This window comes from Ambystoma mexicanum, chromosome 8, assembly GCF_040938575.1.
Source record: "Ambystoma mexicanum isolate Mex_15411 chromosome 8, UKY_AmexF1_1, whole genome shotgun sequence".
In the NCBI taxonomy this organism is placed as follows: Eukaryota; Metazoa; Chordata; class Amphibia; order Caudata; family Ambystomatidae; genus Ambystoma; species Ambystoma mexicanum.
This window is the reverse complement of record NC_090929.1, coordinates 449,020,307-449,043,498: the sequence shown is the minus strand read 5'-3', so window position 1 is coordinate 449,043,498 and position 23,192 is coordinate 449,020,307. Positions and strand designations below refer to the sequence as shown.

At 49.4% G+C, this 23,192-nt stretch overlaps 1 protein-coding gene across 5 annotated transcripts in view; it reads left to right on the top strand.

The window, feature by feature from the left end:
• Window positions 1-23,192, top strand: part of ENO1 (enolase 1) — a 220,188-nt gene that overhangs the window by 80,142 nt on the left and 116,854 nt on the right. For all 5 annotated transcript variants that reach the window (XM_069610033.1, XM_069610036.1, XM_069610035.1 and 2 more), the window contains exon 5: window positions 17,457-17,526. In XM_069610033.1, coding sequence (XP_069466134.1) covers window positions 17,457-17,526 — 70 coding nt within the window. The remainder of the gene's footprint in view (window positions 1-17,456; window positions 17,527-23,192) is intronic.

Genomic DNA, 23,192 nt, shown 5'->3' with positions numbered 1-23,192 from the left:
TCAAAGATGCCAGTTGAAATGTGGCATTAAGTAATTTCCAAAGATCTTGTGTGTTTTTATTAGCCAGAGCCTTCATAATGGTTTCAGCATCATCTTGAAACCGCTGGGCCTTAGAGGCTAGCAGGCAATTTCTGTTGCGTTGTTGCTGGCGATCTAAAGCGCGCAGGTCAGATCTTGGTATTCTTTTAATCTCTCTCGTTACCCTGCTTGAAAAGTGTAGCCTCTTGAATTCTTGCTGTACCCCTGGATTGGATTTCCACTGGAAGGCCAGCAATATGCTGGAGTAGTCACCACCCACCACCCCGGTATTGTCTACAAGATTGCCTGGAGTTTAGAGGTAACCTCCTTCACATCCGTAGGAATAATTCTTAGGTGATTTTACCACCTCCTCCCCACCCCCGGTTAACCTGTAGTGGATCTCCAGGTACCTCCATAATAGCCTGCGTTTGTCCCCGGAAGTATCAGAATACAATGATCACTATTATCCATTCATACAGATCCTTACAAGCAAAAACATAATCCAAATGTGCAGGTTTGTGAGCCCCTTCACCAAGTAGCTTTCCCAGGGATGTTGCCTCTTATATTACCATTTAGCATAGTAATATTCCGTTCTTTTAGCTCAGACAACCATAAACCCGCTTTCTTTGATAGCTCGGACTTTGCTAATTTTAATCCCTTTTCATTAAGACACTTGATGTTAAGGTCTCTGCATATCAATACATGGGGATCATGGGTGCCCAGATTTACTTCATCAACTGATCTTATAACTGTCTCCACAAACTTTCTTCCCAATTCGTGCTGGATTCCAATACAAATTAAAGAGATAATATCAAGGGAGCCCGGCCCTTCTCCCTTGTCCAGGACAGCGACACTAATTGTATAAAACGATTTAAGCATTTAAACTCTTAAGAACTGTGCGGTTGGCCAGATGAAAATTATGTCATGCTGCCTCTTCCAGACACCCGACCTCGTGAGTTTGACTCATTTTACTTTGAGTTCAGTTCTTCCTGATATTTTACTTGTCTTGTGCATGGAGGCATTTGCGACATGGTGAGTAAGTGTACTGTAAAGGGGCCTTGTTTGGTGAGTGGAGGGTAAAGTAAATAACAAGGATTCAGATGAGCAAGCCAAGGGGGGCAATGGGTCCTTCTTTGATTTAACACCTGGCAAGCTGAGACACGGCCAGACTGCAGCCCAGTTCCAGTTGACAGTAATGCTAGACCTGCCTTGTTTCACTCTCCCTCGGCTCTCCGGTTCAAACGGTCCTCCGGTTCACTCGTTTGTCACTTTTCCCATTGCATCCAACATAGGCAATAATTCAAGCAGAGTTGAAAAGATTAGTTACTCTCCTTCGTGGACCATTATTGCGGCGGTGACAAGGTAGAGTATTGCGATAGACCCATGGCCCCTGCAAGGAATGCTACTCTGCTTCACTCCACTCAGCGGATTGAGAGGTTTTGAGCCTGGGTCCGCCTCAACAGTCTGCACTAACGACACTCGACCAACAGTGTCTCTGCAGGGAACGCTACCCCAGCTACTCTCTGGTTTCTGATAGTTTACCCCAGCAGGTCAATCTGTCCCTATTCCAACTCGACTGGTTTGCCAGTTGACCCACCTCCAAAGGTGATTAGATTTGACTTTTTCGGATGAGGATGACCTTTCTATTTACTATGCAAAGCTGTTCTATTTGGTAATTTCCAAGGCAATGCACGCTTTAGACTTACTACCAGTGTAGGAAATGGGCTGGAACAAGACTGAGCAGTGCTCTGGCAAAGTTTGTCTTGTTGCAGCGCTGCTGTGTCCTGATGCCCATGGTAGGTAAAAAAAAATGACCCAGATCTGTTATCCAGCCATATGAGCAGCCTGTACTTCAAAAATGAGCTATCGAGTAGAGCTGCAACCTTATGCACTACTCTTATACAGCAAATAACATTCCAAGGAGGGTGCTAGCATGGATAAAGGCAGCTGGCCTAAACCCAAGGCCAAACTAGTACACACGTAAAAGGGTTGCTGCTCCCGTGCACTCTTAACCTCCAAACATACATTGTGAACCTCTCAAAACCTGTTGGCCGAATAGTATATCTAAATTACACACAAATGACACTAACTCCACACTTCATATTTTGCAGAACAAAGACTGTAGCTTAATATCCATTTGGTCACAGAATATGCAACAAAAGCGACACGTGTTTAGACCAAATGTCCTCCCCACTGTTGATACAGTACGCTCTTCTGAAATTCAGTCCACACTTTCCGATATCCATGTTTAGGCAAACACAGAATGCGGATTGCAAGTTGAAAATCCACAAACCTTCAGAGAGCCGCTTGCTTCATATGGTTCTGGCTGCCATTAAGCATAGGCCTTTTGAACCCTTAATGTCTTGCCGTATCACATGGAAAAGTGGTCATTACTTCTGTGAGGAGGCTGAACAAGCTTAAGACTCTTAGGAGTATCCATATTACCTTCCATAGAGTTGATTGTCCTTGGGACTGTAGCATCTTTCAACCTAAGTTGTCTATCATGCAATTCATTTGCCGGTCTTCCATCCTAGACCTTATTCTTCCTTAGTAGAGGAGACTTAATTTTGATGTGGCAAGAACTTGGAATTTCTACCTGGAGAGAGAAACATCTTTCAGGAAGTCGACCCTCTGTTCATTAGTTAATGCTCGTCTTCCACTGGGACCAGGCTGAATAAAGCTATCATCTCTAAATGGATAGTATCTTTTATTTCTAAGGCTTACAAGCGTACTAGTCGCCAGGTTCCAGAAATATTAACTACTCATTCCACCAGAGCGGAGGTAGCATTACAGACACCTGTCGCCATTGCAGAAATCTGTACGACTTCCTCCTTGAGACACTGTTCTTCGCGACGCCCTCCCAAAGACGTATGCAGTTAACCACCACAGCAGAAAAACTGCAGAACCTGGAGTTTCTTGGTAATGCATGGGTGGTGGCTGGATGCTTGTGTACCAAACCCCATTCTAAAAGACTTTAAGTGACCAATTTTGGGGAAGCTTTGTTTCCTGTCGAGCCTGAGGTACAAGTTATTCCAACCAGTTCTGAAGGAGGAAGAGCAAGGAATAGTACCAGCATCACCATGAAGGTAATCTTTTCATTCTTCACAGTCCTCAGTAGAACATGGAGGGTGCATAAAGTCATAATTTGCTTTAAACAACTTTCAGATTGATTTTGATATCCTGCCCCTATCTACGAGGTTAGCTCCGCTTCCCACATCACCATGATCACCCCCACCTTCTACCCATCTCAACTGGTTGCGGCTTGGCTCTTAGGAGCTGTGGGACATCCTGTCAACCCAGTGGCCAGCAGCGATCTAGCTCTACCCAGAATTAACCGCCTCATTTGACTGAGTTGCATCAGGGGGTCCTCCAAAACTCAGAAGACCCAAAGACCAGTAGTCAAAAGGAGTGCACACCGGGCAAGAAGTAACACGGTTTATTACAGCTGGGTGAGCACAAATTAAATGGAACAGTGGACGAACTAATTGAGAGCTGACACCTGGGAATGTAGCACCTGACATCTGGGCATGCAGCGAACATTAGTTTTATACTTTGTATACAATGGTCAAAGCATTAGAAACAGTTGCAGCTCGAATGTTGAGATTTTCCTGTGTTCCCATGGAACTTGTTGGCTAGATTGTCCTATGCTTACTGCTAAGCATGTGTTAGTGAAACGTGATTGGAGCAAACGGGTCAACAGTATCCAAAAACATCACTCCGCAACTCATGTTGCGCTCCATTGCTTCTCACACTTCCCAGGCAATTTGCAACTAGTAAAATAACATTTGAGATGACCGCTGGGACTTTTGGCATTTTTTCTGCACCATTGCTGAAGAAACACGAGACACCCTGCTTCTGGTGGGAAGGGAGACATTCACATGGCACCTGCCTGCCGGATAAAGGCCTTCGCAGACCTTGTGCTGGAAACTCTTAAGGATGGCCACTTCCCAGGGAGACACAAACTTACGGTCTGATTGGGTCCCCTCAGGCACACTGCTCTGTGCGGTTTCCCCATAGCCACCTGTGAAAGGCATTCATAGCTATGTGAAAGGTTCTCTGGCTCAGTTCCTACCCCCTCCATGTGTTTGTGGGATTGGCTTGCTGCCCCGGCATTACATTATCCAGTGCTGTCACAGCTGCTCATGATGCGCAGCCTGAGCTTAGTTTCCCTACTCCCTAATCTGTGTTTAATCATGTGCTCAGGACAGGTTTCCCAGTTGAGGCCCAACCTGTGGGCATTCCTGCAAAGTGTTTACCTGGGGTTTTTCCCTATCTCGTAGTAATGTACATAAGCTCCCTGTGCCGATGGCATGCACTGTGCGACCCTACCCCCACATTTCCCTGCAAGGCATTAATTCATGACGTTACTAGAGATAGTGTGCCCGTGGTGATTTTTCCTGTCCCCCAACCCCCATTACCGCAGTTGATGCACTCCCCCCCCCCAAATCTGCTACTGAAGTAGCTCCTTTAACAGTCAAGAGCTAGATTGCTCATAATTCCTGTAAAGATCAGTCAATGGCTCCCATCCCCCAGTGCCCATTTCCCCTAGGGCGTGCATCTGCATTATTTGGATTACCTGTTTTTGCCTGCATTAATCCAATTAGTTTACATGTTTCTTTCCTTCCTATTCGTACTATTATACTCCTACGTACCTTTTCCTCCATACTTGTGGGATATTCCTTCCTTCGGGACGGGACCAGAGCACCTTTGTCTTGTCCTTCTCTTTACGCGGGGTACCGCACGTGGCCTAAACCCCGCCCTCCTGAACTCTGCCCCGTGCATCGCCCTTCAGTCCTTTTCTCTGCACGATCAGGGCTGGGCGCACTAGCATCACTGGGAATATAATTCTTCGGTCGTCTAGTCCTCTGTCTGGGATTCGTGTCCTGTTCTTCCTGCGAATGTCGCTTTGCTAGGGTGGATCCCCATTCTCTTTGCTTGGAGTGCCTAGGCCCAGAACATTGTTGGGATTCGTGCTTCTACTGCGACTTACACTCCGTCCGGGCACTGCAGCGTCTTCTTGGATAGGTGTTTCAGCGTGTTCCTCCACCTAATTTCCAGCTTTTCTTCGACAAAATAAGTCCTCCAGGTCTGGGAGGGGCTTGTGTAGCTCTGTCACCAGGGGTTCTCTTGAGGTGCCCCAAGACCCTAATAGGCGTACCAGAGTTTTCTCTGAGGATTCCCGAAGTGAACCTGCCAGTACCAGACATCATTCCGAGGTTCCCCATTTGGGGGCTAAGGTTAAGCCCAGTTTGTCTGTGGCGCTGGATACCAGGGTTTGCCCTGAGGTCTCCATTTCTGGAGCTTTCCACGCAGTCACCGGGGTACACCCTGAGACTCAGTTTCTGGAGCTTTCCATACCGGGCCTCGGCTCGAGGACCCTCTCGAGGGAGCTATACGTACCAGGTTAAAACCCAAGGCTCCTTTTATTGAGGCTAAGGTCTGCATCGACAGACCCGAGAGACCCTCTTTGAAGGTCTTATCAGTGAGGTATATTCCTCAACTGTCCCACGCTCATAATTGTGGTGGTACTGGTTCTGTCGAGAGGCAAGGAGGGCGGTCACTGACCATTATACCTCCACTACCGGCTTTACTGAGGTTCCTCTACTGGAGGCTAAGTTTGTGGCGGGTTATAAGATGTCCAGTAAACATCTGAGACCACCCAGTACTGGCTCTGTCGAGGATCCTTGTGTCAATGCTAAAGTGTTGAAGTCCCCCCCCCCCCCCCCCCCGACTCCCCAGAGAAGACAAATGCCTCATCTCAGCATGTGACGCAGTTCTCGTCAGGTGGTGACAAAATGGCAGTCCAGCCTCCATGGTCTACGGCTGCCATTTTGGATACCTCCCTTATGCCGACGTTCACGCCATCTGGTGCTGGGAGCATTCCTTTTGGTGCTGAGCAGCATGTTCCACGTTGGGTGGACAGCATAAATCTGTTCCGCTTGTCAGTTGACTGGGGCGTGCCCGGGTACCGCTGCCGTAGTCTTGCTACCTCCTGCTTCCACTCCACTGGTTTATGCGGACCCGGCCGGTGGTGGGCCTTCATGGCAACCGCCCTCCTTGCGTTCATGGGGCTACACCCCTCACGGGCGGCCTGTCTGTACCTACGCCTGAGGAGAAATTCTTTGGGAAATTTCAGATGCTCATGCACTCTGACCCTATGAAGGCGTACTTCAAACTTCTTTCCAGGGAAGTATACCCTGAGCCTCCTGGCCCGCTTTTGGCCCCAGCCGTTCCTTTGCAGGTTCCGGTGGTGCCACCTCCTCCACCACCTCTTGCTTCTGGACCTCTTCCTCTCTTGCCCCCGTTGTCTCTCATGGAGAAGGCACCGGCGGACCGGGATAGCACTTTAAAACCTGAGGTAGTACGTGTGCCGGACTAGCCTTCTGCTCCCGCCTCGTTGTAGGAGCTGCAAGCGGATCAGGACAGCGATGAGCAGCCCCGCTCGGTGAGAGCATTTCATGACCGGGTCCTGAATATGATGGACCTCCTTGACATTCCAGTACCTGAGGCCCCCGCTACGCAGGAGGTGGGGTGCTTTCTGGAGCCTTGCCTGTTCCTCCAGCAGGACGTCTTGGCTGAGGCCAGCTAGGTTTCGGAAAAACACTGGGTTGCACCTCAACTAGAGAATTGACGCTCGATACAAGCTTCACACCTCTGAGGAGATGGCCTTTTTGGCTTGTCCGCTCCCATCCTCGACTGTGGTGGCTGCGGCCACCTTACAGTCCAAGCCGGCCTCTGCATCTTCTTTTTTAAGAAACTTTATTTATTATTGCACACAGATGAGTCATACACACATTTGTTAAGAGTACCAGACATTACAGCATATGATATTACATTTTTTATCAATCAGAGTCCTCTGCTGCTACCTGGTCTGACAGATATTGTTTATTTCGAAAGGGATTGTGTCCTCCGGCGTGTTCCTTATCTAAATAGATTACATCCCAGCTTGCTGGCCTGGAAATGTTTTTCAGTAGAGGGCGCTGTGCGTCGACGTCCCTCGAGCTGGTGTCCCTCGACAGCCTCCGTCTCAGCGCCGACATCATTGTGCGTATAAATAGATTCGCGCAGCGACCGTTCAGTTCCGTTTTTCTGTGCCTCGTGGGCCTCGGAATCGTGTTGCTCAGTTCTTTCTTCAAGAAGATTCAACTTATTCTTCGAAGATATCTTAATTCGATGGCTTCCTCATCCGAACCATCGACCACACGGTCCGGCTTTAAAAAGTGTTGATTGTGAGAAGAAAATGTCGTTGATGGATCCTCACAGGATCTGTTTGTGGTACCTGGGATCGGAGCATCACTGCTCGGAATGCGAGGACTGTATCTCCATGACGGCGGAAGCCTTGAAGGAGCGTAAGTGGAAGCTAGAAAGAGGTAAGACTCTTAAAACCTCTACTCCCTCAAATGTTTCTTCGGCAGAGTCGAGACATTAGTCTCCTCGCCGTCACAGGAAACCTTCCCGTTCAAGGTCTCGAAGCGGTTCCCATCAGTCTGAGATCGAGACACTCTAAGAAGAGGTGTTGTAGATCTCCCTCTTCGTCTTCTCTCTCCCCGGAAAGGGTCACCTGCCCCATGAAACACAGCGCTCCAGCTAAGTGGGAGGAATTCCGAAAGAAAATGCTTAGTGTCTTTGAGAAAGCGGCCTTGACCCCCTCGGAGACGGCTAAAGGTGATACCCTGTGTGAAAGACCTGAAAAATCAAAACGCTGCGAGTCGTTGCACCTGGCGAAAGAAACTACCCAAGAGCGTCATGAACCCTCGAGTAAAGGCAGTAAGCCCGCGTCATCAACGCTGTCGTCGAAGGTTTCTTCAACTCATCAATCTGCATCATTGACGCCTTTGTCGAAGGGTCCGTCGACGCATGAATCGGTTGCTTTGACGCCACTGTCGACTCCGATAAAAGACAGACCTACAACTGTCACTACATCTCAGACAGTAGAGGTGTCTAGGACTTCGACCATGACAGCGAGGATGCCGTCGACAACTTGACTCAGAGTAGGATTCCGATCCTCTCGAGTACTTCGAGGTCTCTTCAAACCTTTTTGACGCCCTTTTCGGTTTTGTTGAAGCCTTTGACTTCCACGTTGACAACTTTGACGTTTTCTCAACCAGTGACAACCAATTTGGCCCCTTCTGCTCTAGAAATGGGTTTTAAACCATATCCTAGGTCTGATTACTTTAGAGCTTTGTCCTCTGAGGAAGGGGAGGATTCGGACCATGAGACCTTTTGGTTTATAAAGGACCACAACACCCATACCGGAGGAATTTATCTCTGAAGAGAACAGGTTAAAAGATCATCAAGACTCTTTACTTGAGGCAAGTGGTTTAGATACTTCTCCAGAAGTAGAGTTTGCTAAACCAGACCCTGGGGAGCATGCTGAGACCCCTTATAGGGTTCTGATGGCTAGAATAATAGAATTCATGGGGTGGCCTACACCTACACCTTCTTTTCAGCGGGATGACCTTACTGACATTTTAGTTAAAGGTCCACAGGAAGATCCTGTTCCTTTTCATACTGCTCTGCAAAGAAAGCTCTCTAATTGGGAAACTCCTGAAGTTATCCCTCCAGTTAACAAGAAACTATCTGCCAAGTACAGGGTATCTGCTACAGGTTCTGAATACTTGAGTAAACATCCAACTCCAGAGAGTTTGGTGGTACAAGCAACAACTTCATCAAATAGTAGATCGGCATACCCTACTATTCCACAGGACAGGGATGATAAAAGGTTTGATGCTATGTCAAAAAAAGTGTTTTTGGCATGTAGCATAGCGCTTAAATCTATTAACGCCACTTGCACGCTTGCAAGATTCAGCCATACACTTTGGGAGTGTGCTTCATCTGAGGCTGACTGCCTCCCAGAAGGAGAGGAAAGGGAAGCATTTTTAAACCTTTCAAAGATGGGAAAGATGCAATGTGCGAGTCCCTTGAAATAGGCATTGATTCTGCTGACCGTATCAGCAGGGCCATGGCGGCAAGTACCACAATCCGCAGATTTGCGTGGTTGCGGAAGTCTGGTTTTGCTCCAGATGTACAAGCCAGACTTTTGAACATGCCCTTTGACAGCACTTCTTTATTTGGTAAGAAGGCTGATGACAGCCTGGAGAAGTTACAAACATCCAAGGCAGCAGCAAAATCTCTTGGGGCTGCAATCTGACAGACTCCGAATCGCCCCTCAGGAACCTCCTGGAGGTGTAGGTCCTTTCGCTTTTACTCCGCATTCGGAAAAGGCAGAGGACAGCCAGCTCAAAGGAGCCAGAAACGATTCACCGGTGGTGGACGGGTTAAAGGTACAAAAACCGCAGCAGCAGGTGCCACTTTACCCTCGGCATCTGCGTCAACCACTTCTAAACCCCTCTGAGGTCTCCCCTCACAAGACACCAGTAGGGGGGGGCAGGTTAACTCAACATCTGGCAGAATGGCAGGCTATTATGACAGATGCTTGGGCATTGGAGACAGTTGCCCAAGGTTACAGCCTGCCTTTTCTACACATCCCTCAGTCATCCACCGGGGAACAACTCTTTGAAGTTTCCAGATCTGCTACTTATGCAGGAGATTAGCGGTGCCATAGAACCGGTACCCGCAGCGGAGAGGAACAAGGGTTTGTATTCCCCCTACTTCCTAGTACCGAAGGAGGACGGAAGACTGAGACCCATCTTGGACTTACGAGAATTGAACAAATTCCTCAGGAAGGACAAGTTCAAGATGGTAACCCTTTATCAGATCCTTCAGGCTCTCCAGCTTCAGGACTGGTTGGTATCTCTAGACTTTCAGGATGCTTATTTCCATGTGCCGATCCATCCCAAACACAGCAAATACCTGAGTTTGCAATTGGCAACTCACTATCAATTTCGAGTTCTGCCATTTGGGCTGACCTCCGCCCCGAGGGTCTTCACCAAGCTAATGTCTGTAGTGGTGGCAACTCTGAGGGAAGGGATCCACGTCTATCCCTACCTAGACGATTGGTTAATCAGAGCAGTATCATCGGAACAAGCTCAGATCCAACTAGATTGTCTGCCACTTTCTTCACAAGCTGGGCTTCTCCCTCACCTTAAAGAAGTCACAGATGATATCAGACTCCAGTTCATTGGAGCGGTCCTGGAGCCTTCCCTGGGGAGAGCCCCGCCACCAGAGGTGAGGGCCCAAGATATTCTGCAGATGGTCACCAAATTTCAAAATGCCCAACTTCTTCCAGCCTTCGACTTTTTGAGGTTGCTAGGCCTCATGGCATCCTGCATCTTCCTAGTGCCAGAGGCTCGCCTGAGAATCAGATCTCTACAGTGGGCGCTGAGAACACAATGGTCGCAATTCTCAGGAAAAAGGACAGATCTCCAAGTCCCGGACAGAGTGTCTCGAGACCTTCAGTGGTGGGCCTGTCGGGAGAACATTTTGAAAGGAGAACAGTTTTGGCAACCATGGCCGGAGATAACAGAAGTCACAGATGCGGCACTCATGCGATGGGGATCCCATGCCAACGACTTGACCATCAGCGGTCGTTGGTCTCCATCGGAGTCCAGACTACATATCAACCTGTTGGAGCCGAGAGCAATCAGACTAGCGCTGAAGGGTTTTCTGCCATCTGTACAGGGGAAAAATGTCCTAATAATGACGGACAACACAGTGGCCATGCACTACCTCAACAAAAGAGGCGTAGGATCACTGCCACTGTGCAGAGAGGTGATGCATCTCTGGTTTTGGGCAATTCACTTAGCCGGAGATAAGAACTTGACAGCAGACGCTCTGAGTAGGCAGAGCAGAGTCTCCCACGAGTGGGAGCTAGCTCAGGAACTCCTTCAAGAGATATTCGCCTTTTGGGGAACCCCTCAAGTGGATCTGTTGTAACAGGAAGTGCGATCAGGTTTGTTCAAGGGAATATCCCCCTAGAGGAGCTGTAGGGGACACGTTCGTAGTAGACTGGGAGTTTCCACTTCTATACGCATTTCCTCCAGTCCCTGTCATTCCTCAGATGATCAGGAGGTTGAGAAGATTCCGGAAGACTATGATCCTAATTGCCCCGGATTGGGCCAGGAGAACGTGGTACCCGGACCTTCTGGACATGTCCATCTGCCCTCCGATTAGTCTTCCGCAAAGAGTATCTTCTCTCGCAGAAGGGAGGTCAGGTTCTCTTTCCGGACGGCAGAACCCTCAACCTTCATGCTTGGTTTCTGAAAGGTTGCGATACAAGGATTGGGACCTTCCGGATGACGTCATGGAGGTGTTGCTTTCAGCTAGAAGGCCAGCAACAAAGACTTTATACCGCTGCCGTTGGAACAGATTTTGCAGCTGGTGTAGAGAAAAGAATATCGAACCCTTTTCATGCAGTACACCAATGGTGTTCTCTTTCTTTGCTCTATTTGGCGAATTCAGGTCTTCAAGTTGGTACAATAAAGGGCTACCTCGCAGCGCTGTCAATCTTTAAGCGCACTGCGGAGGAGCCATCATATTTCAAATTACCCCTAGTAATATAATTTCTGAAAGGGTTAACTAATGTCTATCCCCCAAAGCCATTCCAAGTTCCCTTGTGGGACTTGCATCTAGTCTTACATTTTCTGATGGGTACTCCTTTTGAACCACTCCATTCTTGTTCATTAAGATTTCTCACCCTTAAAACAATCTTCCTAGTGGCTCTAACATTTGCCAGAATAGTGAGTGAATTACAAGCTCTATCTTGCAAACCTCATACAATTTTTCACAAGGACAACATTTTCTTACAAGTGAAGCCTAATTTCCTCCCAAAGGTGGTCTCTGAATTCCACATCACTCGGAAAATTACCTTACCTTCATTCTATCCTCCTCCCCATCCAGGGAAAGAGGAACAGAGAGGCTACATAGGCTGGATACAAGGCGTGCTTGACTTGCTAGGATAAGGCAAGCAGACCAACTGTTTATAGGTTATGCAGGACACAAATTAGGATTGCCAATCACAAAACAGACCATTTCAAGATGGATTATTTTCGCCATTCTAGAATGCTACAAATGGGCAGGGAAAGAGCCCCCTCAACATCTTAGGGCTCATTCAACCAGGGGTATCGCAGCCTCTTCAACTTTCCAAAGAGGGGTACCGATTCGGGACATGTGTGGCTGCCACATGGTCGTCCGCACATAGCTTTACTTCATTCTACAGTCTGGATTCCTCCTCTAGCCAAGAGACAAGAGTTGGCAAAGCTGTGTTACATTCTGTTCATTCTTAAAGAGAAATATTCCAATTGTACTCCCACCTCCTCTTTCACACCACTGCTATGGGAGTCTATCAAGATAAGGAATAAGTCGGATGACACAATCCCTTCGAAGAACAAGTTACTTCTTACCTTGCAACGTTCTTTCGATGGGATGTTCCTCTGACATATTCCTTATCACCCCTCCCATCCATCCCCGCAGTAAAACTTCCTTTGTAGTTGCAGCTTACGCTCCTTCAAGGTCAATAACCAATTCATGCACAGCTAATTTCAAGCTTCATAACGGAACAGAGCAACGGTCGCTGCGTGAGTCTATACACGCGATGACGTCTGCGCCGAGACGGAGGCTGTCAAGGGACACCAGCTCGAGGGACGTCGACGTGCAGCGCCCTCTACTGAAAAAATGTCCAAGGCCAGCAAGCTGGGATGTAATCTATTAAGATAAGGAATACTTCGGCGGAACATCCCATCGAAAGAACGTTACAAGGTAAGAAGTGACTTGTTCATCTAGCCCATGTGTTCTTGGGCCTGGAAATGAGTTGTACTGAATTTATATACAGTTCCTCTGTCAGTCGTCCATATCCTGTCTTTTTCCCAGTCTTCTCTTGTAGGTGGCACACTATTCTTCCATTTCCGTAATATTGCCCTCTTGGCTATCGGCAAACTCAGATTGAGAAGTTTCTGCCATGTCTTGTTCATTTTCCCTATGGCTCCCAAGAGACAATTGTGGAGACCAGTCGATGGGTTGGTCGGCCATTTCGCCCAGCGTTGTACAGATCTCTGTCCAGTATTCTTTTAGCTTTATGCATGACCACAGCATGTGGTAAATACCTGCATCCTCGGAGGAACATATCGGGCATGTACCTTCTGTTGTGGGGAAGATTCTCTTGAGCTTAGCGGGGGTATAGTGTGTCCTGTGTATTATCTTATAATGTATGAGTTTGTATCTGGCATTGCAGGATATGTTTGGTCAAGGTGCATATTTGTAGCCATGGGTGGTCCTCGATTCTCTGTACAGCTCCTAGGGAAGGAGACGGTACTCGGATGTGAGGTTCCACAAAGTGTGCTGCTGCTTCAAGAAATGTTGTATGTTTTCTTTTGATGCTATATCTTCAGCCTGGCCGGGTATAAGATGGAATAGGTGACATGACGTTCGCGTAGTAGCTTTTTAACTCCGTGAATAGGTGCCTTTCTTGTGGCATAGGCGATCGTGATCAAATTTCGTGTGGATGTTCCATAGAGACTGCGGTGCACCTCAGACGAATTCCGTGTGGAGCCGGCTTCATTAGGCACATTTATTGGTGATGCAGCCCAAGGTGCCTGGAGAGCTTACACAGAGGCGTCCATCTCTCCATGTGCGCAACAGCGGCCCCCGCCCCCGGCCTCTGCATCTTCAACGGCAGCAGCTCAAATCCTATCCAGGGAGGATAAACTGTTGGACTCCCTGGGCAAGGTGGTTTTTGCCAATTCGTGCCTTCAGCTTCGTCAAGCAAACACCAAGCTCATCATGGCAGAAGCCAATCAGAGGATGTGGAGAGAGTTGGCCGATTTCCACAAGTGCATTCCTGCAGATGGGCTAGAAGACATTAAAGCCGGGTTGTCGGACGCTGGAGTATTGGCGCAGGATCTACTGGAGGCTGCGGCACACCACGTGGATACCTCAGCTCGAGGCCTTACATCTCGTCAGGCGTGGCTTCACGTGACAGTGTTCTCACAGGAAGTGCAAGACAAAGTTCTAGACCTCCCTTTTGACGACAGGGAGTTGTTCTTTTCTTCTACAGAAAAGGAACCCACAAAGAAAGAAGAGCACCCAAACCGCCAAGTCTCTATTGGTCCTGGCAATAGCTCTAGCCCCTTATGCACAGAGATCAGGGTCCTAGACACTCCTTCTGTGGATTCAGGGGGTTTCAGGATCACTGTGCACGCCATACTGAAGTTCCGGTTGCCGGGCCCTGCCGAAAGCAACAACGGCAAGGTGGTCTCTTTTTCTCTCACCCATCAGCCTCTTCTCCAGGGACTGGTCGTCTCCCTGGCGACAAGCCATCCAAATGATGCATCTGGTCGGTCGCACGAGACTCTGATGTGAGGATGTATCTTGTCTGGAGGCATGGCAGAACATCACCAAAGACTGGTGGGATTTTGTCTATCATGGGTGGGCTTTTGCTTTCCCCCTCAAGCCCCCCACCCTTCAACCGTCCCTTCCAGCAGATCTGGTCGCCCTACCTCCGAGCAGAGGTAGAAACTTCTAGACCTCTGTACAGTGGAGCCTGTTCCTCTCGGGGAGCAAGAGAAGGCTTTCACTCCCGTCTGTTCCAAGTGCCCAAACCCAACCAGGCTGGCCTGCACAATATCCTCTTTCCCAGTTCAACCTTTCTCTTCGCCAAGAGAAATTCACTATCACGCCTCGCCAGATAGTCCTCTTCAGAAGGGTGACTGGCTCAGTGTAGTGGACCTTCAGGACGCCTACATGCACATCCTGATATGGAGGCCGCATCAGAAATATCTGTGGTTCTCCTTGAGAGGGGTACATTTCCAGTTGTGTGCTCACTTTTGGTCTCAGCTTGGTGCACCAGAGACCCCTAGGAGGGCCCCTCAGCGGGTCTGCCAAAACCGGATTTTCTTCTGAGGTTCCCCGTTTGGGGCTAAAGTTGAGCCCAGTTCCTCTGTGGCTTTGGATACCAGGGTTTACCCTGAGGCTTCCGCATCTGGAGCCAACTGTAGCGAGTCTTGGCTTGAGGTACCTCTCAAGGTGGCTATATGAACCAGGGTTAAACCCGAGGTTCCCCTTCTCGGACACCAACAGAATTGAGGGTCCCTCATCGAGTGCCTTGGTTGTAAGGTGTATCCCTCAGCCTCCCACGCGCACGGCCACGGCCATGGTGATACCAGTTCTGTTGAGGGGGCAAAGAAGGCGGTCACTCACCACAGGCCTTCCAGTACCGGTTCTGCTGAGGATCCTCAGCTAGAGGGTAATTCTGGGGCAGTCCCTAACGTGTCAAGTAAACGCCCTAGATCTACCAATACGGGCTCTGCAGAGGTTCCTTGTTTCTAGGCTAAGCTGGCACGCAAGACACCTGACCACTGGAGAGACTATTGCTTCAATTGCTCCTGTGACAGTTCGCCCCAGGTGTTGACAAAATGGTGGCCCAGCCTCCCCAGACCACGGCAGCCATTTCGAATACCTCGCTTACAGCAACAGTGTAGTTCGTGTTCACACAGACATTCAGTGGCAGTATTTTACATCAACAAGCAGGGCGGCACCAAGTCCCCCCTCCTTATGGATGTTGCCATACAAATTTGGGACTGAACCATCCAGCACAATGTTTGGCTCCAGGCTGTACACATCCCGGGTCACATAAATGTGGCTGCAGATTCACTCAGTCGGCATCAGTTGTTAGTGGGAGCTGAACAGCAATGTCCAACATTTTCCATCTGGGACACTCCCGAGATGGATCTCTTTGCAACTTCTTCAAACAAGACGCTGCCTCTTTATGCATCCAGGGACTGGCTCGGAGCGTCCTCCATGGTGGACGCCCTTGAGATCTCGTGGGAGAACATGAAAGCTTATGCTTTTCCTTCATTGTCTCTTATCCATTGGTCACTCTGCAAGTTCAGGAGCACATCGAACTGCACTCTTCTGTTTAAGGCTCCTTGATGGCCAGCCAGATTGTTTTACGGAACTATAGCATCTGCTGGTACTCCCCACGCCCCCCGATCAGCTTTTTCCACACATTTCCACCCTGCTTCACCAGAGCATTCACTAGATGTGGCATCCCTGGTGCCTGAGTTCAGATCATTAACACAATCCAATCTGTCTAAGGACAATGTACGCATCAAGCGGTTCGGATGCCTTCTACGAGGGCTCAGTACAGGAGCCAATGGCTCCGGTTTTGTCATTGGTGTGTAGCTAAACAGCTCGATCCCAGGCAAGCTTCGGTCGACTACGTTCTATTTTTTTCTCACTTGGCCGTTTCTGGCATCCATGTCCTGCAGAACTTACTTATCTGCTATTGTGGCCTACCTGTCCACGGACATCTGTTCCTTTTCATTGACTAATCCAGTCATCAAAAGGCATTTTGCGGGTCTGCATCTCTTCCTGCAGGGTAGTTATGCCATAATCCATTTGAACCCATGGCCACTATCTATCTTAAGTACTTTTCTTGTAAGGTTGCCTTCCGATCATAATATCGGTGAGGCGAGTAAATGAGCTCCAAGCTCTTTCCGCGAAACATCCGTTCCTCACTTTCCACAGGGATAAGGTTGTGCTCCGCTCTCGTTCTTCCTGCCTAAGGTGGTTGCCGATTTTCATTTGAACTGATCGGTCTCCTTACCGGTCTTCTTCCCTAAAATGGCATTTGATGCCGAGGGAGCTTTACACAACTGGGATGTCAGGCGAGCCCTGGAGTTTTTCCTCGATTAGAACGAGTAAACTCAGAAGCTCCTCATAAATCTTTCTCACATTTGGAGACCTGAAGACGAAACAAGCTTCCAAAGCAACTATCCCCTGCTGGATTGCCTCAAATTTTCAGAAGCCTAAAGCATTCGAGGCCTTCATCCACCGAAGAGCATCCATGCACATCTAGTCTAAGGAAAAGCGACTGTTGCCTTCCAAAAGTATGTCCCTTGAGAGTCCATCGCCAAGTGGCTTTCTGGGCCTCCCCATCTGCTTTACCTGAGCTCCAGGGCTGATGCCGAATTTAGCCAGACAAACCTTTTCCATTTTTGATGCTTTTTGACAAAAGTGCTCCGGTCCCGTCGCGAAGGACGGAATGTCCAACAAGTATGGAGAAAAGGGGACTATGGACTAGGAGTAAGGTAGTCAATACGGTGAGTAACTGTTATTTTCATCCTTGCTTCATCTCCATCTCTTCCCCGCTTCCTTCTTTTATGTTCCTTGGAATTCAAACGGGGAAGTGGCATCTCTCCACCTCTCTCAACTGCCTGCACTCTGCATTCCAGAATCTGGATCGCATACAGTAAGGAGTTTTCTTAACTGCTTCCATTTGACAAAACCTAGGAGTGAGCAGATGGGATTCCTGGTCACCAGACTTTCGGCACAGATCATGGCGATTTGGTTAGTCCTTGTGTTGTGTAAGGTAGGGGTGATGGGTGGGGAAAGGGTACCTTGCCCACGTACCACTGCTTTAATAATGTTTAAATTGCCAGAAAGTTGATTGTCTTCAGTACGTAGCCAAGGATCCCTGCTTGTTGGTTGACTGGCAGTGTTATGGTTTTTGGGAATATAATACTGGTATTTCTCATCTATAGGATTTGAGTGTTTTGGAACAAGAGAAAATAGACCAGCTGATGTTGGACATGGACGGCACAGAGAACAAGTGTAAGTGTCTGCTATTTCTGATCAGTCTTTTTAATGCTTTGCTTTCAGTGCTGCAAGTGGACGATTGCACAAGCTTTGCTGTAACAATTTAGCAGAAATGGTGATTTAAAATCACTTCAGCAGTAGCGTAAGAACACTAAGATTTCATATTTTAAATGTTACCAAATACCCAAATCCTCTTCTGTAAGTCTGGTACGCCGAACAACCATGAGAAGCAGAATAAGCCCTAATGGAGCACACTCCAACTAGTTCCGGCTTGATGGCTTGAATCTATACTGTCTAGCCTATGCAGCTTTATTTGAATCTGTGTGGTTTCCAAGTGTTCATGATGGCAGCCTTTTGTGAATTTCCTGAAGTAGTTACTTGCTTCTCGGTGTGGCTGTGAAGGTAGGCAATGTTTGCAACTGTCATTCTGTCCTGGAACTGAATGAAGCGCAAGCAATGATGGTCTTAATATAAGATTCAGGTTCTCAACAGATTTCTGAAGACCGTTGTAGTGTCTTCCTGTTACAGCCATCGTAGCTGATGCTTTTTACAAAACTGCTTTGCCTGGTAGACCCGCTGTTGCCAGTGGAGTTTTAAAGGCAAGAGTGCAGGGACATGATCATCCTCTGCTGACTTCTCTTGGGCCGTCAGTAATACTCCAGTGTGTAATCCCCTTCAGGATGTGATCAGACAAGATAATTTTCAACCACTGCTGAGCATGATCCTGAAGCATGAGGAGGTACAGTAATGGGAGCCTTGTTTTGAAGCTACTGTAAACCTTGTCCGCACTAGTCTGAAATGATTTACCAACCGCCAGTACTTGCTTATCCTATGCTGGGAGATGTCTGGTTGCCGGCCTCCGTTTACTGAAAATAACTTGCAAAAGTGTAGGTGCCCATTAAATACTCCTCGTTCAACCAAGTCTAAAATGGTGCAACCTTTTAAAAGCCTGGTAAAATTATATTTCCAACCTTGGTGGCCAGTTCTGATGGCGTTTCCTTTTCGGCCCCCATGTGCAGCCAACACCAAGAGGGGCACTTCTCCAGCCTTGGTTCGTATAGATTCACATACTCCTTTTTTTCCATCGTACTAGTTTTATTCAGTTATAAATGTGACTGGTTCCTTCATTGAATATCTGGAATGAGTACTTCTACAACATCCTTGGTATCATTTTCCCATATTTTGGGGAGAGGCTGTTTCTGCGACATGTATCTAGTTGGTACACGCAGACGAGCCAAGAGTGTATGAGTGAAGAACTATGGGAAACAAAATCCTCAGATTTAGCTTTTACTTTTTCTTCCAGACTCGTAACTGTGCTGAATTTGAGTCTCCCTTCAGATGAAATCACCTAGTTTGCATCTTTGATCTCATTTAATACCAGGGTGTCTGCAGAATCTTTATCAAATTGCCCACTTAAATTAACATGTTTTCAAATGGTGGTAGCCCGTTAAATCCCACCTATTGCTTCTTTAGTGTCTTTTTTTAGTTCCCTTTTGTCAACTTGAGGCCTTTAAGCATTTTGTTTGCTTTTTGGTTTCCTGGACTTTTTTGCTGTCAGAGGGACATCTACTGAAGTACCCCTGCTGCTTTAAATGGTGTGCTGCCCTTCAAAGCCCATATGGCTGCCTGGGCAGGGGTGATCCTTAAGCACCTTGTTTTTGTCCCTGGGTAAGTTCACACCCAGAGAAAGTTGAATAGTTTGGCATCTACATACGTTACTTCAGGCTACACCACCCTGTAGCCTTTTTTTTGTTTATTTTTTTTTATACCAGGGCTGTCATTTAGGGTTCACCCTGAGGTCTCCTTTGCTACCCCAAAAAAATAAATGTGATTTTTTTTTTTTTTTTTTTTTTTTTTTTTTTTTTTTTTCTCCAGCATGGGGTTTGCCATGGATTCACATGCTCATGAATATTCCCAGTCAGGCTGGGAATCCTCGGTAAAAGAAAAAATCAGTTTGTTTCGTTTCTGAACTGTCTTTCTCCTAATAACCAATCACTGGTCTCTGGGGTCAGACTTCCACCCCTCCCCCCCCCAACCCCTACCCCCGCCCCATGACTGCCCTCTACCTAAACCCCTCCTAAGGCAGCCGAATTCAGATTTTTAGCACATGTTCAAGTGTTGGGAGTCCTTGTGCTTAGCTCTCAAGCTTTTACTGCGTATTGCATTTTGTAAAGAGTTTACTCCTATTTTTTTTTGGTCAATTTGAGCCTCAAGCTCCACCGATTCCTCTTCTGATCAACTGGGACCCGTTTCGCCAATCCCCACGCCCCTCAAGGGTGATATTTTTATTTTTTTTTCTCATCGAATTTCAGTTTTTGGAGGATTCCAGAAGATCTTGGAGGCCTACCCCTCGTGATCATGGCCGAAGGCAAAGGAGACTCGACGTCTCTGTTTAGGATCTGCCCAGGATGTGGACTACAGAACGTCTTCAAGGATGGGCACTTCCGGTGCCTCTACTGCCTTCTCGCGGATACATCGCACGTCGGAGGCCTGTGCGTTCTGCAAGGACATGTCCTCCCTGACCATGAAGGACCGTCACAAGCGATTCGCTGGAGTGTGGAAGAACCTGGCGGCAGGTGAGCCCTGGCAACGTACACCTCCCAAGAGGAAATCTGAGCGGTCTTCTAAGATCTTTGAGGGCGCTCCGGCGACGGGGGCCCAACATAAGGCTAAGCACCGCAAGTCCACTGGCACCGGGAGCGCCGTTGGTACGGGTTCCTCGGCTGCCAGGCTGTACGCAGCATCACCAACGCTGTCAACCACGAGCCAACGCTCCGTCTCGATGAAGAGGAAGTCGGACAACCCGGGGAAGCTTCTGGAGAAAGCCAAGGGGGAGCGAGGCAGTGGCCCTCCCCCCACAGTGAAGCCCCAGATTCACCAGGCTAAGGCCACGATTGAGGGGGTTGCAGCGTCCCTGGCGAAGATCGTGGGGACAGCCCCAGTGGAGACGGCTCCCAAGCCAAGAGTTTCCCTGCCCGGCCGGAGGGAATAGTCTTTCACGCCCATCGATAAGACCCCCGTGAAGCCCCTGGGTGGGAAAAAGGGTGGAGCACGATAGTCCTACCGGACTCGGATATCTCCTCAGAGGGCGAGCTTTCAGGACTCGGGTCGATTCTTGAAGAGCAATTCGCTGAGGTCGGAGCCTATGGGAAGGACCCCGACGAGGCAGACGTGGAAAGCGACGGGGGAGATGGCGAAGAACGGCAGATCGACGAAGAGCCGGAGGAGACTACACGGACAGGTCGGAGGACATCTTGCTAGCCTTGCACACGCTGTGCACAGAAATAAGTTCAAGGATGCCCTTGCCTCCAGCGGATGATCCAGCGGCGCCTGGACCATGGGAGAAACCATCCAAGCGAAGGCAGGTCCATCCTCCCCGCCCTTCCATCCTTGACCTCCTGCCCTTCCACCGAGGGACGAGATGGAGATGGCAACAACAGAACTGATCTCCTGTTGCCTCCACCCCGGGCTTCTCCTCCCGACGAAATTGGCTCCTTTCACGCCATGATCGCTAGGGCCTCAAAGCTTTTTCAGCTATGCCCCGAAGAGCAGAAGGAGGGATTCCTTTACCAATGACGAGAGGTCAAAAGGAAGACTGTGCTCTTGGTGCCGTTGTTGGACGACATCTGGGACGAGGGGCTGGCCCTCCTCAAGAACCCATCCTCTTCCCCGGCGAAGAGGGACCGATATGAGAAAAAGTACTGGGTTCCAGACGCTGCACTGATGTGCCTCAGAGCGCAGCCATCCCCGGACTCGGTGGTCTCCGCAGCGGGCAAGAAGAAATCGGCTGGGGCGACGGCGTCCACTTCCCCGCCGGACAGCAAGGGGCAGAAGCTGGACACCATGGGACGTCGGCGACCATTAAGGCAGCTAACGCTCTTGCTATAATGGCCCGCTACGATAGGAAGCTGTGGTTTTAAATCGTGCCCCTCCTGGCCTTCCTCCCAGACAAGAGGACAGAAGCCCTTGAAATATTCAAGAAGGCGAGGTGTCTTCGGACCACGCCATCACGGTGGCCACGGACATCGCCGATGGGCAACAGCATTTGCCTTCGCTGGCAGGGCTGGCTCAGGGTCACCGACTTCAATCAGGACGTTCAGACGAGGGTACTGGACATGCCCTTCAGGAATAACTTGTTCGGCAAGGCAGTAGACGATTCGCTGCAGGTCATCAAGGCAGACACCGATCGACGACGGCCGTCCTTTAGGCCCTACGTAGGCAAGTCACAAGGGGCCTCCAAAGGATTTGGTGGCAGCTCTTCCTCATACCATTAGGCGGCCCGTTCTTCATCGCAGGAAGCCTACTGAGGCCGCAACAAGGCCAGTGGAATCGTCATTGTCGCCAAGGGGCCCAAGGTGGTAAGGCCTCGGCGAAGCAGGACTGAACAGGCTGTGATGTCGGGCCCCCACCCGAGCACCCAAGTGGGAGGCCAGCTGGCGAACTTGGTCCATCTCCACCGACCGTTGGGTGCTGGATGTCCTGGCCCACGGGCACACTCTGGAGTTCCAAAGGAAGTGTCACAGTTTTCCACCCATGGCCAGGAAAGAAAACCACATTCCTCAGCTACTTTTAGAGGTACGAGCAATGCTAAATAAGGGCGCGATAGAGCTCGCCCCAAAGAGGCTCCGGAGTATACTAGCAGTACTTCCTCGTTTCGAAAGAAGACTGGCGGCTGGCAGCCCATTCTAGATCTCCACCGCCTCAACAAATGGATCAAATCCCAGAAATTCCAGATGGAAACCCTTCAGCACGTGCTGGGACAGCTGGAAGAAGGGGACTTCTGTTGTCGCTGGACCTGGAGGATGCCTACTTCCACATCCCCATGCACAAGGGGCACCGAAGTTTCTGCGCTTCGTGGTCCAAGGACGGCACTACCAGTTCAGGGCCCTCCACTTGGTCTGAAGTCGGCCCCAAGGGTCTTCACCAAGTGCCTGGCACCTGTGGCGGTGCGGCTGCGCCTGCAGGGGATCCACATCTATCCCTATCTGGACGATTGGCTCATCCGAGCGAAGTCAAAGGAACTCGCCGTCTAACACACAGCGAGAACGGTCTGCCTGCTCACGGAACTGGGGTTCTCGATAAACTATGCAAAATCCTGCTTGAACCATTGCAGGACGTCCAGTTCCTGGGAGCCAGACTAAACACGGTGGTTTGCCTAGCCGGACTGTTGGGGGACAGGCAAGTCCCTGCTCGGCAGGATGTCGTCATGCATCTACCTCGTTCGGCTGCGCAGACTGCGGATGCGACAGTTGCCGAGTTCTTCGAAGCCCGTTGGATGCAGGCGAAGGGAAGCTTCGAGGATAGGATCGGCCTCAAGACATTCCGTCGGGCGTTTCTCTGGTGGGGGGGTCCGTGTGCATCTAGCGGCGGGCACGGACTTCCAGACCATCGCGCATCAGGAGATTGTTACAACGGACGCCTCCCTGGAGGAATGGGGCGCGCACACTGCAGATCTCCACGTAAGTGGTCTTTGGCTCCCGGAGGAGAAGTTGTTGCACATCAACGTCCTGGAGCTCCAGGCCATGTTTTGGGCCCTCAAGTCATTCCTCCCGTCCCACAAGGGCAAGGTGGTGCAGGTCTTCAGACAACACCACGACTATGTTCTATATTCAGAAGCAGGGGGGCACCAGATCCCCTGCTATCCAAGGAAACGCAGGATCTATGGCACTGGGCCGTCGCTC